At 29.2% G+C, this 18354-nt stretch overlaps 1 protein-coding gene and 1 non-coding gene across 2 annotated transcripts; both read right to left on the bottom strand.

The window, feature by feature from the left end:
• Nucleotides 1-2426: 2426 nt before the first annotated feature.
• Nucleotides 2427-6356, bottom strand: LOC114193433 (peroxisome biogenesis factor 10). The gene is made up of 11 exons (XM_028083232.1): nt 6093-6356; nt 5963-5994; nt 5793-5882; nt 5392-5486; nt 5082-5283; nt 4740-4809; nt 4569-4647; nt 4150-4283; nt 3899-3990; nt 2842-2933; nt 2427-2759 (listed from the first exon to the last, which is right to left on the bottom strand). Exons 1-11 carry the CDS (start codon nt 6286-6288, stop codon nt 2657-2659), a joined length of 1185 nt encoding a protein of 394 aa, XP_027939033.1. The 5' UTR covers nt 6289-6356; the 3' UTR covers nt 2427-2656.
• A 47-nt stretch (nt 6357-6403) lies between these two features.
• On the bottom strand, nt 6404-6475 carry TRNAD-GUC. The gene has a single exon. It is a non-coding gene; the product is annotated as a tRNA-Asp (tRNA).
• Between the last annotated feature and the right edge of the window lie 11879 nt (nt 6476-18354).

The raw sequence follows: 18354 nt of genomic DNA, 5'->3' as shown, positions 1-18354 counted from the left end.
ATTATTTAATTAACTATTTAATTTTCTCGGGTCTTACACCAAATACGACCAAATTCAGGCCAAGACCAACTCGGTCAAATTTTGGTCGAGGCCAACACGACCGAATTTTGACCGGAGATGACTCGACTGAATTCGGCCGAATTTCGGTCATGGCCGACTTAGTTGAATACGGTCAAATTTCGATCATGACCGACTCATTTGAATATGGCCAAATTTCACCCTAGGTTGTCTCAGCCAAATACAATCAAATTTGGGTCTGGATCGACTCGGCCAAATCTCAATCGGGTCTAACTCGATTGAATTCAACTGAATTTTGACTGGAGCTAACTAGGCTAAGTACAACCAAATTTTGGTCACGGTTGTCTCGGTCGAATACAGTCAAATTTTGTCTAGGTCGACTCAGCCCAATGCAGTCAAATTTGGGTCGGGGTGAACTAAACCGAATACTTCCAAATTTTGTCCAGGACCAACTAGGTCAAATCTCAATCGGGACCGACTTGACAGAATTTGGCCTAATTCGTCCAAATTTTGTATAGGGTCACGCCAACTCAATCAAATATGACTAAATTTGGGCTAGTACGTCTCAACCTTTAGCCTAACCTAACAAAAAATATAAAGTGAAAATTTGGATTGAATATTTTGGATTATCCATTTTGAAAATCTAGATTTCGAGAATAGATATTCAATCCATAAAATATATTAAATGTAGATTATATTGATATCCAGATCCAATAAAATGGATTGAATTTTTAATAAAATGGATATTAAATGGATTGGATCATAGAAAAAATGGATTGGATCATAAAAATTGGATTTTTTGCCCACCCTTAATCTAAAAAAAAAAATTCTACTTTACATTTAGAAAATAGATGTTGAATTGACTCTTCGAAGTTTGTAAACAACACACACATCTTACATGGAGTTAGAATATTTCTATGTTGGAGGTTATCCTTAGTTGTCAAATTATTCATACTTATTCTCCAAATAAAATGTTTGGTATTAGGGATTGCATTTGTCTTCTATATCATATCGAAGAATTCACTATAATCATCACAAGTATTACTATGTAGAATTTTATATGCAGATTTTACATTGTATATCTCTAACTCATCCCCTTTCATTTCCAATAATCATGTCCTTGTATCTGTGGTGCATACTTTATTAATATTTATCTCAACATATTTGCCTGTGTTAATTCCGATTCAAAGCACTCCCTCTCCCACCTTAGTTGTCACACTATTCAAATCCTCTCTCCAAATAAAATGTTTGACATTAGGGATTACATTTGTCTTCCATATCATATTGAATAATTCATTGTAATCACCACAAGTATTACTTTGTAAAATTTTATATGTAGATTTTACATTGTATATCTCTGACTCATCATCCTCATTTCAAGAATCGTATCCCAATATTTTATTATGTGTTAATTTCCACTCAAACCGCTCCCCCTTCACTTTATTTTCCATTCCCACACAGAATTATTATAAACCATTTCTAATATTGTTGCTTGTTTCAAAATGAAATTACTACATACTCTGGGGAATTTTTCCAGCAAGTGATATTTCATTAGTATACCTATTTTTCCAAAATTTGGTTTTTTTCCATTTCCTATATTCCCTGTAATATTTTTATCAAACCCTTTGTTATCAGTTCCAATACCACTTACCTTCTTTAAATCCTTCTATCGTACTGATTCATAATTGAATTTTTTTGTATATATATGTAACTTTATAACATGACTTGCTAATTGGTATCTTAATAAAAAAAATTAATTAGTATCAGGATTTGGCCTCTAATACACTCTTCCCTATTATTTCTTTATATACTTGTGATGGATGCTTAAACAATGGTAAAATCTAAGGAAAGCTAAGAACAGGGTTGAAAAAAAGTCATTAATACTATTTAAAGCTTCCAAAGAAATAAATAAATAAAAAGTATACAGATAAAACACTAACATAGATATAAATCACAAAAAAATTATTAATTTGCATAAAATCCATATACCTTAGATGAAAGTTATGATTGAGATTATCGACTTAAAATCACCACCTATGAATAAAGTAATTACATAATGTTTATATCATTAATAAATAATCACTAACACGTGTAAATCAAATCGTTTAACTATTTTAGTTTAATTAGTAATTTCGGATTTTAACCTAGTATTGATGCATTGAATATTCGAAGGACTAATTTTATTCAACTAAAATTTTTAATATAAATAATGATTTATTTTTCTTCCAAACAAATAAATAAACAAGTGAAATACAACTTAGGAATAAAAAGTTATCCCGTGTACGAGGAAAAACCAAAACAGGCCGTTAAAATCGGACGAATTGAACAGCAGGATTGTTGGCTTATCTCAGTTGCCCCACCTGCCGAAGAGAGGACACAATTAATTCAGAATCACCATGCACTTGTAGTTCTATTAGAATGGTCCTTTTTTTCCAACAACAAGAATATTCAATCCATTACAGTATTATACTAAAAAAATATGAAACTTGAACGCCTAGAGTGTAATGAAATTGATTATTGACATCCTTATAAAAAAATGAATTACTCAAATGTTCATACAGTCCTTGTCAGATCCAGGATGAGGAAAATGTTGCCTTTGATGCTACCTTCTATATATGTACATAAAGAGGAGTAGATTCTAGAAGTCCGAATGATATACACAAACTAGACTCGAGTGTGTTATGGGGGTGCGGCAAAGAGGGCACTCTGGCTTTTCATTGCACCATTCTGTGATACAGTTCCTACATGTATTACACCAAACAGAAGATAAGAGAGGGAAAGAATCATGTAAATGGAAAGCAAAGCGAAAGCACCAAGACATACCAGCAGAAAACATGGCCACAGGAAGTAGCTGTTGGGTATTGACGATTACTCAAGCAAAGTGTGCACTTGCTAACCCCACTAACTGCATGATGCTGAAAACAGAAAAAGGATTTATCAAACACTTGATACTCGAGATGACATGATGGAACTAGCTATTAAATGGAGGCTCTTCATTTAAATATGTCGCCATGTGAAATCAACAGCATCCAATTCAAAGTACATCGCCAAAAGTGTGAACAATTCGAATCTTAAGAAAAGCACTGATATTGTGACCCATACAAGTTAACGGAAAACCAGAGGGATAGTAATCACAAAAACGATTATACAAATTCTAATTCATCAAGGAACAAAACTAGTTGAAACATGCCTACATAATCAAAGTATACACTTTAGTTTTGTTTTGCTACTTCCACTTTTATATGCTTTAGCTAACTAGTATCACAAGGGGACTAATAAAGGAACATTCAGTACTTCCCATTGAATGCTTCTACTTACATAAAGAAATAAAGTGTTAACTGAATTTTGCGTGCTCAAATCTCAGACGAAAGAAATATAATTTTTCGTTTAATACTTGTTACCACTCGTTAAAGAAGCAATTTCCTTTATACTTCTGATTCTATGATTAAACCTCAGCATTTCAAACACAAATACGAGCCTGTTCGGAGGAAAATTCTTCTTAAACACTTCTACGAAAGAAGAATAAAATGATATCAACTTAAGCTAAAATTAGGCTGTACATAAATTAAAAATCAAATTTTGGAGAAGCTACTAAAAATAGCTTCGATAATTTACTTTATACATAATCTAAGTTTAGCTTATAAAAAGTTGATTTTATTTTGTCTTCTTATTTTTCTCCTCTGGATATACTTATGGAGAAGTTTCTCCAAACAGAGCTTACGAAAGTCAAACATGTCTATTCCATCCCGTTGCATTTCCAAGTAATATATTGCACACCGGGTCTCATTTAATTTACTTCAATAAGAACAACAATCATGCAGTAAAATATTGCAATTAAAACGGGTGGTGAGGACAGAATAATCTAATGAGAGAATTGAACCTCAGAAGATGAAGAATCAGAGACCCAACTTCCTTTGTCAATATCTGGAGTTGCCAGATTACCCTCTTCATTTAAAACAGGTAAACCATGTCCTGCAGTACATGATAAGTGAATCAGGTTATGAAAAAAAAAAAACTAACTGAAAAGGCACAAATATAAAAACTGTCCAGTGCATAATGGTATATGTGTGTGTTACGTTGTTACGAAAATGAAAAATTATGAAAATAATTGAATAAATAATCATCAATAACCTGCTGATCTATCGTGGGATGCAAAGGATGCTTGATGAACTGAACCAGTAATTGAAGTAAAATTTCTTCGGCGGAGACCTTCAGCAGCTATTATACAAAGTTGAATCAACAGAAATACTCCTAGTATTTGGTATCTGCAAGGACAAAAATTATTAAGAACAGGAGCTCTAAGTCTAAAATCTCCTTAGAAAATTACTAAAATAACTGATAAGAAATGATAGATTAAATTGCGTAGGTGGAACTAAACTAAGGTAATTTCCAACTATAAAAATGTCAAATTCATGGTTTTATATGAAACGAAACCAAGTGAATAATAACAAAATCTGGCATTCACATGACAGACGTTATACAAAGCAATTTCAGGGAATTTCCCAAATTCTCCACATATTTTTTAAATCTTAAAATTTCGAAGACGTTACCTAGGTCTTTGATTTGATGCTTTTCCAATAAATACATAACGAATGCCAGCAGCACGTTTAGATATATGATAATAGAGGCCTGCAAAATAAAGGAATGGGAAGATTTAAAAGACTTGTTTTCAGATTTTACACATTTCACAACTTTTATGAGTCTAACAACTAAAGAATCACCTTCAAAGTAGAACAACATAAGGTTAGCACGAAGAGCCAACTGCAAGAACTCACGAACAAAAGGGAGCATCTGGTGACAGGGAATAAAAACTAGATTCAGCGGAAGAAAACATTCAAAGAATTGCATTTAACTACACTAATTTAATGAAGTCCAATTGTTAGACAACAGATTCAGAGGAGGTGACACAAAACCTGTGTCATAAGAGTGGCCAACTATAACCTAGCTAGTAAATTCCCTGATAATTTATGGATGTAAATAAAATTATCAAGTGTTCCCAAAGAAGAATATATTGACTTCAAATCCATGTTGTATGTGAAAACTATCTGCTGAGACTAATATACCGTGGGCCATCTCTGAACCAAATGCAACCAAAATGCACTCAGTTTCCCCTTCAACCTTGACAGAGTTGTCACAGATTGTCCCGACGAGGATAAAGGACCAGTGCCAGAAATCTGAGAACCAGGGCTCCTTTGGGCATTTTCTCCAAAACCCTCGGCAGACTCTGAGTCAGCAAGGACAATGCCTCGTGAAGCAATTCTAGAACTGTGTAATTAACAAACAATCAAGTCGTCACAAAATTTGACATGCGCACAGCTCAATCATATAAATTGGAATGAAAAGTAAACATCCAATGAATCAGCAATTATCAACCTAATCCGTTCTGCCATATATGGAATAGCCGTCTGATATACAATGAAAAGAGCACGCCTCGCAGGTGTAGGAGGAAGTCCATAAGTTCCTGCAACCTAATAAACCAATCAACAACATTCGTCTCAGAAACAATAGGCGAATTCATCAAATCAATTCAAGAATACAACAATACCAAGGCCCTAAACAATGAACTGTAACCGAAAATAAGACCACACCCTCACGTTTTCTGACATATTTGCATCCTAGAGGTCGTATTTGTCGACACTTTTTCACACTATTAAAGTTCGCAGTGAAATCAACCAGTTAAGGCAATTAAAAACCTTGAACAGTGTAAAAAACAAAATGCAAATTCGAAAGGCAATCCAATCCTCAACCGAATTTCAAAATTTCGAGCACGAAACCTGAGTGATGTCACAGTATTCCTCTCCAAGGGTTTGTTGGCCGGAGCCCGTTGTGAGAACGTAGTAAAGCATCTGCCCTAAGAGCTTCGTCTACGATGGAATCAACAGAAATATGCGATTACTCACTTTACGTTCCAATTCAAAACTCGCTCTAACGAAAGAGAGGTTACCTCGTTTTGGTAAGCCACTGCAACTCTGGTACCTGTGGCAAGAGTTACAACAACAACAGAATACAGTTAATTGAAACTTCATTCGGAATGGGAAGCGTTATATTAACGGGAGAAACAGAGAGAGAGAAACCAAAGAGGTGGCGAAAGGCGTCACGACAGGCTTCGTAGACGAAAGATGCGTATTGATCGTCCTTCTCGGCGGCACGCATCATTTCTGGCTGTGCTGCCAGTGGGAACCGCCGTGGTTCGGTGGCGGGGGTGCTCGGACCAGCCTCCGTTCCGTCGCCTGAATCTGACCCATGCCTTCCGAGGTGACCCCACCCCATGGCCGGTTTTTTTTTTTCTCTAACGCTGTTCTGACGTGCTTATCTTCCACTGCTATTTTGTTAAAACCTCTATTAATTTAAGAAAAAAAATAAAATAGAAAAGCAGAAAAACAATCGCCGTTGCCGGGGATCGAACCCGGGTCACCCGCGTGACAGGCGGGAATACTCACCACTATACTACAACGACTTGTTGATAAGCTTATAAACAGGTAATTATAAATACATGACTTATAAAAGAATTATAACTGTTCATTTCATAGCTCTACTTTTTTTAATCATTATTTAATTTGTATGTTTTATCTTGATTTTCTGTTATTGTCTATTTGGATTAAGCGCGAAAAATCACAAAGAAAAAATTTAAAAGATAATAAATAAATTATTAAATACACAAAAAATGAAAAATATTCTATACTTGAACTTCTTTTTTTAATGGTAAAAGAATTTGCGAAAAGCAATTATTACATAATTGATTATTTTTAAGCGTCATTTTAAATATATTTTAATATAATTTAAGAAGTTCCAAAAAAGAAAAATGTCTAACTCAAACAACCTTAAATAATCACTTAAACTTATTTCTTCATCAAATTAAGAAGTTGCAAAGAAAATTTTCTCAACTCAATGAACTAGCTTCTACGTATTGTTTTGTATACATGCTAAATAATGTGAACACAAAGATAAATTGGAAACAATATACTATAAACAATGATAAAATTAGCAGAATAATAATAATATTTATAACTAAGCCCTCTTTAAATTTTTAATATGCATGTTTATCAGTCTTTATTTTGAATATTGTAGAATCTATAAATGGTGCGAAAAAAGGGCTTCTTCATTGTCAATTACTAAAAGAATGGCAAAGTAGGAATTTTAAAATGTGGCTGTACAAGAAAAGGATTTGTGGATGCAAAAAGTAGTAGCCTATTTTGAGTGGTTATAATTGGACCTCAAGCTTGTTGGGTTAAAACTAAAAAAAAAAATAGTGTATGTGCAAACTGAATCAACAAACAAGAACTATAAATTCAATGTTGATCTATCTTAACGTTTATAATACACAATATCATATATCAAAAATACATGTAAATTTATATAAAGTGCAATCTTATTAGATTTGATCGACTTCTGGAACTTAAAGTTCACGTTTATATAAACTTTGATATATTTTTCAGAAAAAAAATTAAATGATTTTCTTTTATAAATTTGACCTCTATTTTTTTATACTCTTATTTATATTTATAAAATTATAATATATTTAGACGAGAATAAATGTGTACTTTAAACATTACATTCGATAATATCATGTTTTATTTTTTTATCTATTTTCATCTGTAATTTGGATTAAATGATTATTATTACATCTTCACGTCTTAAATAAACTTTTTAGTAAATATCATAATTAATAGCATGTAATATTTAATGAAACAATTTATAAATATTTAAATTATTTATATTTAAAATTAACTTTACCTTACGTTTACTAAATATCACAATTAAATAAAATTTAATTTTATTAAGATACTTGTTTAAATTCTAATATAATGCTTCATTTTGAATATATGTTACGTATATATAATAATATATAAATGAGATTCTCTTTTTTGTGTTTAACTTTTAAAATACTAATTTTATCTTTTAAATATAATAATTTATTAAATTTTTAAAGATTGACTGTTACTTTTACAAATTTTTTTATAAAATCGGCTATATCTGCTTCTTCTTTTCTTTTTTATTTATCAATGGTTATTCTTTCATATATTTCACTTTATTTTTAATAAATATAATTTTAGTTTATATATTAACTTAATAACATTACAATATTATCACCTACTAATATAATATCACAGCATATTTAAAAAATACATACACAAAGGTGCGATAACGCCTGTGTTTATGCTAGTATGTACTAATTTCAATACTTTAAACCATGTTTCATCAACAGAATAATTAAAAAAAATTGTATAGATATAATTATATTCATAATATATATATATATATATATATATATATATATATATATATATATATATATATATTATTTCATCCATTTATATTTTCATTTTAGTACTTTAAAAGCTAATGAAAAACTAATGTTACCGTACGAAAATTATGTCGGTAATTGAATTTTTTAAAATTTTCTAGTAATTCCATATGTAGATTTGTTGTTAAAATCAGTTTATATTCTCGCTAAATCTAAAAAGGAGTATGTTTTGAACTAAATGGAAAGAAGTTAGAATAAGAAGACAAAAAGAAGGGAAAAAATGCAAGAGAAAAAGGAAGAGAAAAAGGAGGAAGAGGAGGCAACAACTATAATGACAATGACGATGACGACAATAATTATAAGGACATCAACGACAATAACTACAAGGACTTCAACGACAACAACAATGGTGATGGTGATAGTAGTGTTGGTGGCACTAATAACAACAATGACGAAGGAAAAGGAGGAGGAGAAAGCAAATGTAGTAAATGCAGCAGTGATGACGATAATGATAAACAACAGCGATGTCTGATGGCGATGAAAAATGAGAAAGAAGATGAAAAAAGGGAGACAAAGAAAATCATGATATTTATCAACAAATTTTTACTTGTTGGTAATTGCGAAGAATTTCTCGATTCATTCATTAATTTTATTGACAAAAAAATTACCAATGAATTACTTACCGTTGGTAAATCTGAATCTTGAATGTATACATGTGTATAGGTTTGCGAAACATGATATGTTTGTAAATTTTGTGGGATCATTTTGTATTTGTTGACGAAGGTAAACATGTATTCTAACATAAAAACGAAAGACTATGTTCCAAACTCATTTTTATTAAATTTTGAAATTAAAAGCTTTGAAGTATGTAAACTCAAACCACACAATTATTTGAATTTGTATGATACTTACTTGTAAAATGATAAAAATATCTGTATTTAAATATGGATTTAACTTTTAAGACAATTAGATTATGAGACTTAAAATATTGTTTTTTGTACTTTTATAGTATAACATAAGTATTAGAAAAATATAAATAAAAAATTAGACTGTATAAAGAATTTTTTTACAGTATAACAATTTTAAAATGCAAGTTCAATTAGTAATTTGATCCTTATATTTAGGTTTATATATTACTTAATTGAGTCCCTATTTTTTAGAAGAGATATGATTGAGTCTTTACTTTTATAAAAGAATTTAATGTGATCTCTTTCGTTAAATTGACATTAACACCGTTTAGAAGTGTCACGTGTTAAAATTTGTGTTTGTCACATGTTAAAATGTATGTCATCTTTTACTTAAAATTGTCACGTGTCAAAATTAAAAGGATTCTAAGGAAGGAGATGACTCATATTTTGACATGTGGCAGACCTATATTTTAACAATGACACTTAGAAATGATGTTAACATAACACATATGGCTTCATTTAGTCTTTCTACAAAAGTAGGAACAAATGCAAAAAAACAAACATTAAGACCAAAATAAATGTTACTAAATAAACCAAAATTATGTGTTTAACTATCAAGATCGTAATAAAATGAATGGGATTAATTTTATTTATACGAATATATACGAATTTAAATTAAATAGAGAATAAATATATTTTTATTAAATATTTATAAATAGATTTGAAATAGTTTATTTATTTAAAGGTATATATTTTTATATTCTTTTCGATCACATAAATGTATCACATGAATAGATTATTTAAATGTATCACATAAACAAAATTTTATGATTGATTTGTTCCTTTTATTAGGCACATATTAAGATAGGTAAAATTCAATACCTTGCTAAATAGATGCATAGAGTCCTAATTTTCTAGGTCCAAGATGTGGAGTTAGAATAGTTGTTTTAGGAGTAAAAGGGTTGTATTATTTTTTTTATAAAACAAACAACTGTCAATAGAGGGAGGGAGATTGATTTAACATTAATGAGTCATTAATAATTTTGAATTAAAATTAAAAAAAATCATACACTTTACCTTCAACCTAAAGTAGTGAAAGTTTGTAGGCTTTTCTCCATACGTGTTACCCATCTCATCTCAACCATCTTCACCAAATGTAAAATTTACGATTCACTTTGAATTCCTAATAAAAACTAATTGAATATGAAAATATCTTGCTATTGATCATATATGAGTGTGGATGTTATGTAATAGAAAAGATTTTTTTTTTTGTCTAAATATTTCGTTGTTATCTCTTTTATAATGATGATATATTATGATATGATAATATATTAAAAGTATATGTGAATCATTGTCATAGATAATATTATTAATAAAAGAGTTGAAAATAATAATAATAATCATTTCATCCCTGGTAAAAAAGAAACATTGACAGGTAAAAGTAATTTATTTGAGTGCTTTTTTAAGTTCTGTCATTATCAGACAAACCGTAATTGCATACATAATTTGTTGTTTGAAAAAGCAGAATTCAAAATGCGCACAAAAAGCAAACATGAGTTACAATTACATTATATACTTATGCAAACAATTATGTTTCTTTTCCTATTGATGTTTTGGGATCATGTTAAAATTTCTAAGGTAATGTTCTAAAATCATTGCAACAATGACTAACTTGCATACATCATGGACCCCTTTGAATACTCTATATTATTTTTTAATTTTTAATTAATTATTTGACTTTATTTCGTCGATATTTTGTTTATACAATAAGGGTATACATTTATTTTCCATAGATGCGACCACAACTTATGCAAGGGTCTTATTTAATTAAAATATATTTTTACTATTAAAAAAACTTATATTTTCTGTCAACTTTGTCTTGAAAATATTTTTGGAAAAAATATTTATAAATTTTATTATAAAAAAATTATAAAATATTTTATATAAAATATTTTTTGTAACAAATTAGTAAGAAATACTTATGAATTTTATAATTTTGTAAAAAATAATTTTTCATGAAAGAATTACCTATTAATTAAAATTATTAGAAAAAATGACAGAATTTTTTATTTTTTTGAAATATTTTTTAACAAATTTATTAAAAAAAATTCATGTAATATAAAATTTTTTAGTAATGTACGTGGATTGTATTTATAACTTAAATCTAGATCTGAAACATTATTTAAAACTAGTACAATGTAATTATTACATTAAATCTTGTATACGAAATACGAACGAAAATATAAACCCTTGTTTCCCTAAACAATAGAAAGAACTCTCGGTTCCTTGTGAGTATTGTTCGTTTCGTCATGAAAGAGTATTCTTTATGAGAGAAATAACTTTGTTAATTAATGGAACTAATTATTTTTTTTCAATTTCTAGTCATTGACTTAATATTTGCAGGTCAATCACTTAATTTGAAACTTTTAGTCACAAGTTTTTTTAAAAAAACATTTTAGAATGTCATAAACTCATTTAATATAAAAAAAAAACTACTTATAGATTTTTTTTTTTATACAATGACCTAACGAAATTTAAATATAAGACTTGTAATAAGATCTTTCTACAATGTGGTTGTGACATGAGGGTCCATCATTCAAATATAAATTTCAAAATTATCAAAACAAAATCTTTTTCTTTGTTCCCAAGTGGATCAGTAAGAGATAATAATCTTCTAAGCTTCAATGAGCAAGTGGGGTTCTTGGCAAACACGATTGGAGCATGGTGAAATGTTGTCACACTTCACCATCTCAGAATCTCCTTATCTTATTATACATGATACAAATTTATAGATTTTCTTTACATATAATACTTAATATATAATCTAAATAATGATGTTTTTTTTCTCTCTTTCAAATGCTTAAAAATGAGTTATTTTTCTTTGAAACTTTAACATGTCTTATCCCCACCCAACCTCATCAACTCCACCAAACTGATTCCTCATAAGTGGCTTGTGGCATTATTAAGATGCATACTTTATTCAAAATAATATTGCGGGTGATAGTAATTGTCTTGTGTCGGAGGTCTGTGGGTCAAGTCACAGTCGAATCATAATGTTTGAACACATACGTTCTTAAGTAGAAAGAGTTACATCCTGACTCACAATTATAGTTTTTGACTAAGTGGTTAGCACATGATCTAACAAATAACACACTTCAGTGATGCCTATTTTCTCTTGTGAAACAAAAAAATCATCACACACTTCAAATTTTGACGAAATCTTCAGAAAAAAAAACAATTTGATAAATTTGAAACGTTTAGATAAATAGAGTAAAATGGTAACGTTTGATCTAAGCGTGATCTTGAAGCAGTTTTTGAGAATTGTTTTTCGTCATCATGATGAAGGTTAGGCAGAAGTAGACCAAACTTGTTCTGAGTTCATGCGTTTAGATTATTGACTTACGTACGATGTTACTTTGTGGCATGTTTTAGATTCATAAAAGATCTCAATCACATCACTTAGATTTATTAATGTGTTTGGATTGAAAAAACTCAACTTTTACGTTTAGTTTGGTTGGTATGTTAAAGCATGAAAGGTTTTTTGTTTTGCAATTTGTCAATATGCAGTCACAGTCACGATAACACGAGCAACCATACATGTGAACCTCACCTATTACTTCATGCTATCATTGGTTTTTCTTTACATAATCATAGGTAGTACTTTTAATATTCTCCACTTTTTTCTCCCTTTTTCCTTTTCTCCATAATCTTCATTTTTTTTCTTTTTTTTCTGCAATAAAATTTAGCTGTATCAGACTAAGGGGACATTTCGTATACAAATTCTTGACATTAAAATCAAGTTTCACCAATTCTTTTTAAAGATACATATCGTGCCACCATGTCAATATATATATAGCACTTGAGATGGGTGTGAAATGATTAATTAGTTTCCTCTTTCATATTGCTACTTTATTTCGACAAAAGTTGAGCACAAAACTTTAATAATGTTTAAAATTTTTATTAATTTATAGTTTTAATTTATTGAAATTTAATTTTCAATAAATTAATTCAAATTTCTTACATTTGAAATTCTTAATTTGGGTAGGACAGTTTAATTATACCATGTACGTAATTAAATCTTATTTTTAAAAGTATCATTTTTATTCATGAAATTCATGAAAATAAATATATTGACTACCTTTTCAATAGCTTTTGTATATTGAATAATTAAAACACAAATATCGATATTTTTATGTGTAAAAGAAAGAGATGAATGAAAAGAAAGAGGAAAATTTTAGACGAAAGAGAAAAGAGAGAAAGAAAGGGGCAAAAGTACACATAAGCAATTAGAGACATGGGTGAGAAAAGGGCAAACATTAAAAAAAATTCATTTTTTTATACTGTTGTTTAATTTTAATTTCATAATTTCGTAAAAATATTTTCATAAACTTTTGGAATTTTAAATTATACTTAAATTTAATTTCAAATAAAAATGAAAAAATGGTTGATTTTTAGTCTTAAAAGAAGGAAAATTGTAACTAATTTACAGGGGTTTTTGCTCACATAATAAGGCAAATATTTAAGGACCAATTTAACAATAACTTGTATCTTTTGAAGGTCAAATTGATACTAAATCATAAAGAATGACCATCTTTTTTCTCTTTAAATTGTAGAATGCAATCGTCCTATATTTTACATTGAAAGAATAAACTAGAATTTTTTTTTTCATAAACTAAAAATAATTATCATTAATTTAAATATTTCACCACAAACTAAAAAATAAATTTTGTTTTAGAATTCATCTAAAAACAAGGTAAGCGTTTTTGGTAATCACTTTGCAATAATCTTGTTCATTTTAAAAAATTGTGCAATAAATATTTTCACGATAAAATTGTAATCTAAATTAGAAAATAACATTGAAACATGGTTATAAAATGTAGATTGTATTTTTGAATAGTAGAAAAAAAAAAGATTTTGATTTGTTGAAAAGCAAAAATGTTGTTAGAGTGGGTGTGGAAGTTTTGTGTCGCATCTTGAGGGTTTGGAAGTTTTAATGAAATTAGTTAAGTGTGACTATTACTAGATTTTGTAGGATATGGTTTAGGTTCGTTAAGATATGCACGTATAAATAATACACATGTTTGATGTGACTGAGGTTGAAATTGCTGCATCTACGAACAACTATCTTAGTTGTGTGCTTCTTTGTGACCAATTATAAATGGGAAAATTAAACCTAAGTTTCACATATGAAACATTATGGAACTAAACAAGAAATAAATAAAATAAAAGATGACGAGACAATGTGCACCGTCCCTCACTAATAAAACCCATTTTATCAGTACAATAATTTTAAAGGACTTTTTGCTTTCTCAAGCATCAAAGAGAGACACGTTTCTGACCCTCTTTAATATTTGTACTACACACGTTGCACCCCTCAAATGTTAAAAAAATATATATATATTAACTCATACGACAATTCTTCATTTTTTCCATTTTCCAATTTTCAAAATTTAAATATTATTAACTCAATAAATTTGAGTTTAATTTAATATTAAAAAACCAGTTTTATTTTTCTTATGGAATCTTCATTATATGAAAATTGAAAGAGTTTAATACTGAATTATATAATACAAATTTAAATTTAACTTAATCTTACGTATTTAATAAAATAAGACTTATTCTTGGTTATATATTATAATTTGATTTTATAACAATATCAAATCTTTAAAAGTAAAGAGTAATATAAACTATATAACACTAATACAAAATTTTATATAAGTCATAAATACGTTCTCAATAATTTTATACACTCGTTTGTTTTGTTTGCAAATTCTATAACTTGAATATAAAACGTATTAAACACAAACAAATTAATTTGTCTATGATATTCAACACTTTTAGAGAAAACAAGAAGTATATATATAACATTTTAAACATTATAATATAAAGTGAGTCGATAATAGATAATATGGTAGACTCAATAACATTAAAATAAATTATAATATAATTTTATGAACTGAATTTTAAGTTTAACTCAATTTTAAGAATTAATTTGAAAGATAAAATTCACGTTAATTTAAACTACGCTTACCATCACATATGAAATATTCAAATCTAAAACATGAAAAAAAAAAGAAGATTAGTACACATGATTAATTCAATAAAACAAAGCAAGATACATACGAATAAAGTTTAAAACCATATTAAGTAAATGTTAAACTTGACTTAAAGCTTATAAAATTAACTTTAGTGTAGTAAGGTTTTGAGTCACTTTATTATTTCCTTTAAGTTGGTTAACGACACATTCTTGAACAAATTTCATTACATATGTTGTTTTGCTTGGCCTATTTTTCCTGAAAAAGAAATTCTTGTGTACATGCATAACCCACGTTACATTAGAGAGTGTGTGAGATTGTATATTTTTTGAATTGAAGGTTTGATAGTGCAAGGGTTCTTATTTTCAAAGCTGTGATGATTCAGTGTTTCAAGTCTTTGGCTCAATCAAAGATGGTGGCAGAAAATAATAGGTAGTGGCTTCTCATCTTGATTCTTCCTATTTTGACACGTTACAACATATGTGAGCACAAACTTGTCTCATGCGAAATTATATCACCATCTCTTCAAAAAACCATATTGGTCGGAGTCAAATAACTTCTCAATCCAATAACCAATAATATCAACACTCTCTGCATATTTCATACTCCAAATCCAACACACAAAAACCATCATATAATTGATAAGTCCTTTTCTTACACATTCTTATCCACTTATCATTTCTCACAACGCAATAATTTTAATCAACTCAGTCAATTTAGAAGCTTGTCACTTGTCAGAAACCCTATTCAAGATATATTACAATTAATTTCTACCACTCTTATTAACACCAACCTTTTACTTTTCATGCTTCAACACATCATTATTATCGCTGTCTGTAACTGTTAAATTCGTTGATTTGTCACTTAACAAATGGTTTTCAGCAAAGCTCACAAAAAAACAACAGGTTAAAAATATTGAATCTCGTACAATAAGATTTGATCCCGCGGTAGAATTATTAGAAGTGGGCTTTAAGTCTTACCTCTGATCAACGTGGGACTTCCAACACACTTTCCCATGTCGATGTATATTCATTTCGAGTGTGGGAATAAAAATTAGTGGTCCGTTAGCGGCCGATTGTGGTACTCCTTCACGTCGAAGTATATTCATATCGTGCATGAGACTAGAAATTAGTGGGTAGTCTGTAAGTGATCCGATTGCAGGTGGAACAGAATGTCCAAGAAATCTTACTAATATAGGCTCTAACCTGGCTTTGATACAAGTGGATTTTAAGTCTAACTCAACCCCACAAAATCGGTTTGTAAGGTGAGGTTTGCACCTCACTTATATATTATGAAATTGCCTTATCTATAATCGATGTGAGAGTTCCAACAAGAATAACTGTCAATTAATATGAATTTGAGGTATATCCTTAAAAAACATATATGAGAATAGAAGGAAGAAAAAAATATTTAAACCGTTTTTTATCTCGACTCTTAAAAGATGTGAGACTCTTGAGCGTGGTAAAAAGAATAGCAATAATAATCTCTCTTTTAACAAGCATGACAGATAAATGTTTTCCGATTTATTGTTATTATTCTATTGTTGGTATAAACTCCACTTTGTTTGTTTGTGGGAGTTGAATGATTGAAGAGTTTGAGTGACTAGCACTTTTGTCGGTAATGAGATAAGTGGCACAAATTTCTTGTTTGTTTTTTGCAAGTACTGCACTATCTGTTGTAGTTCTCTTATTGGGTATTTTGTGCTAGGTTTACCATTGGATATTGGCCACCTTAGTTTGCCTTGCTGGGGCAATGAAGTTGCAACCAAAATTATGTCTTATTTGTTTTGTCACCTAACTTGTGTTTTTTATTCTTGAAAGTTGCATATATGTGTATTCTTCTCATTGGCTTCTTTTTATGAATATGTATATTTTGGTGAAATATGTTGATCACAATTCTGGGAGGGACGTGTACCCATTTAAACGTCTAATTTGTGGGTCATGTGAACGTGCATTTCCCTTAACCAGATTCCAGATAGTACTCTGCATGCAACTAAAATCTAACCACATCAGGTTCATTTCTCATGCTTCCTATTCTACTCCACTTAATATACCTTATACTTCTACATATATATTTCAAGAAAAAAAAAATGATGTCCCAATCGGTGTACATCTTATATTGGATTAAATACATCAATTTGTCCTTAACTTTGATGCAAATTTAAATTTTGTTTTTCACCTAAACTTTGAATCATCTTCTTCTCCAAACTTTAATAATGAAGTCACATAGCTCTAACGGCGTTAAAGATGTGCTAATGTGCTAACAACTATCAGTAATGGATCTTCAGACAAAACTTGGGGATGTCAAGAAAAAAAGTTAAATATGTTTTAAGTTTCTTAACTTTGACGCAAAATAATAATTCGTTATTATCTGAAATTTTAAGATATTTTAGTCTTCAAACTTTAAAATAAATGGATATAGTCTTTTTAACCTAATTAGGTTAATTTTTTTTTATGTGTCAAATGTGTTTTTCAATAGATATTGAAAAAGGAACGTGTAGCATGAAATGCGTCTATACTTTAAAAGAAATTTAAAGTAATTGGACTAGAAAGACTATATTCATTTATTTCTAACATTTAGAGGTCAAACCATATTAAAGTTTAAGATATACTTTTAATTTCATGTCAGAACTCAGAAATTAAAAGCATATTTAATATGATATATATATATATATATATATATATATATATATATATATATATATATATATATATATATATATATATATAAATTGTACCTATATAAATATAAGAAAATTGGGGAGGTGAAGGAGTCCATGACCCCTCTATACCTACACTAAGGTCTCTCCATGAGCTTTGTTACGAGTGCGTCGTCTATACATCAACACATGAACACACGTAACAATATAGTTTGTTATATCAACACATTTTTAACGTCGTTTGGTCACAAAGATTACCTCTATTCACTAATAAAATTTGAAAATAAAAAATAATTCAAAGTTTTAAAACAAAACTAACTACCTATTTAACCTTTTAAAATTGTGAACGATAGAGTGATTGGTGCTTATCTCCGTATACTTGTTTAAAATCTCTTTGATATGGTAACTGTTGTGTGTTCAAGTGTGTCAGGTGAACAAATACAGGAATTATAGAGGAAAGAAACTTGGTATTGCAAGGTCAATAGCACT

This window comes from Vigna unguiculata, chromosome 8, assembly GCF_004118075.2.
Source record: "Vigna unguiculata cultivar IT97K-499-35 chromosome 8, ASM411807v1, whole genome shotgun sequence".
In the NCBI taxonomy this organism is placed as follows: Eukaryota; Viridiplantae; Streptophyta; class Magnoliopsida; order Fabales; family Fabaceae; genus Vigna; species Vigna unguiculata.
Note: the sequence above shows the minus strand (reverse complement) of the source record. Positions and strands in the feature narration are given on the sequence as shown.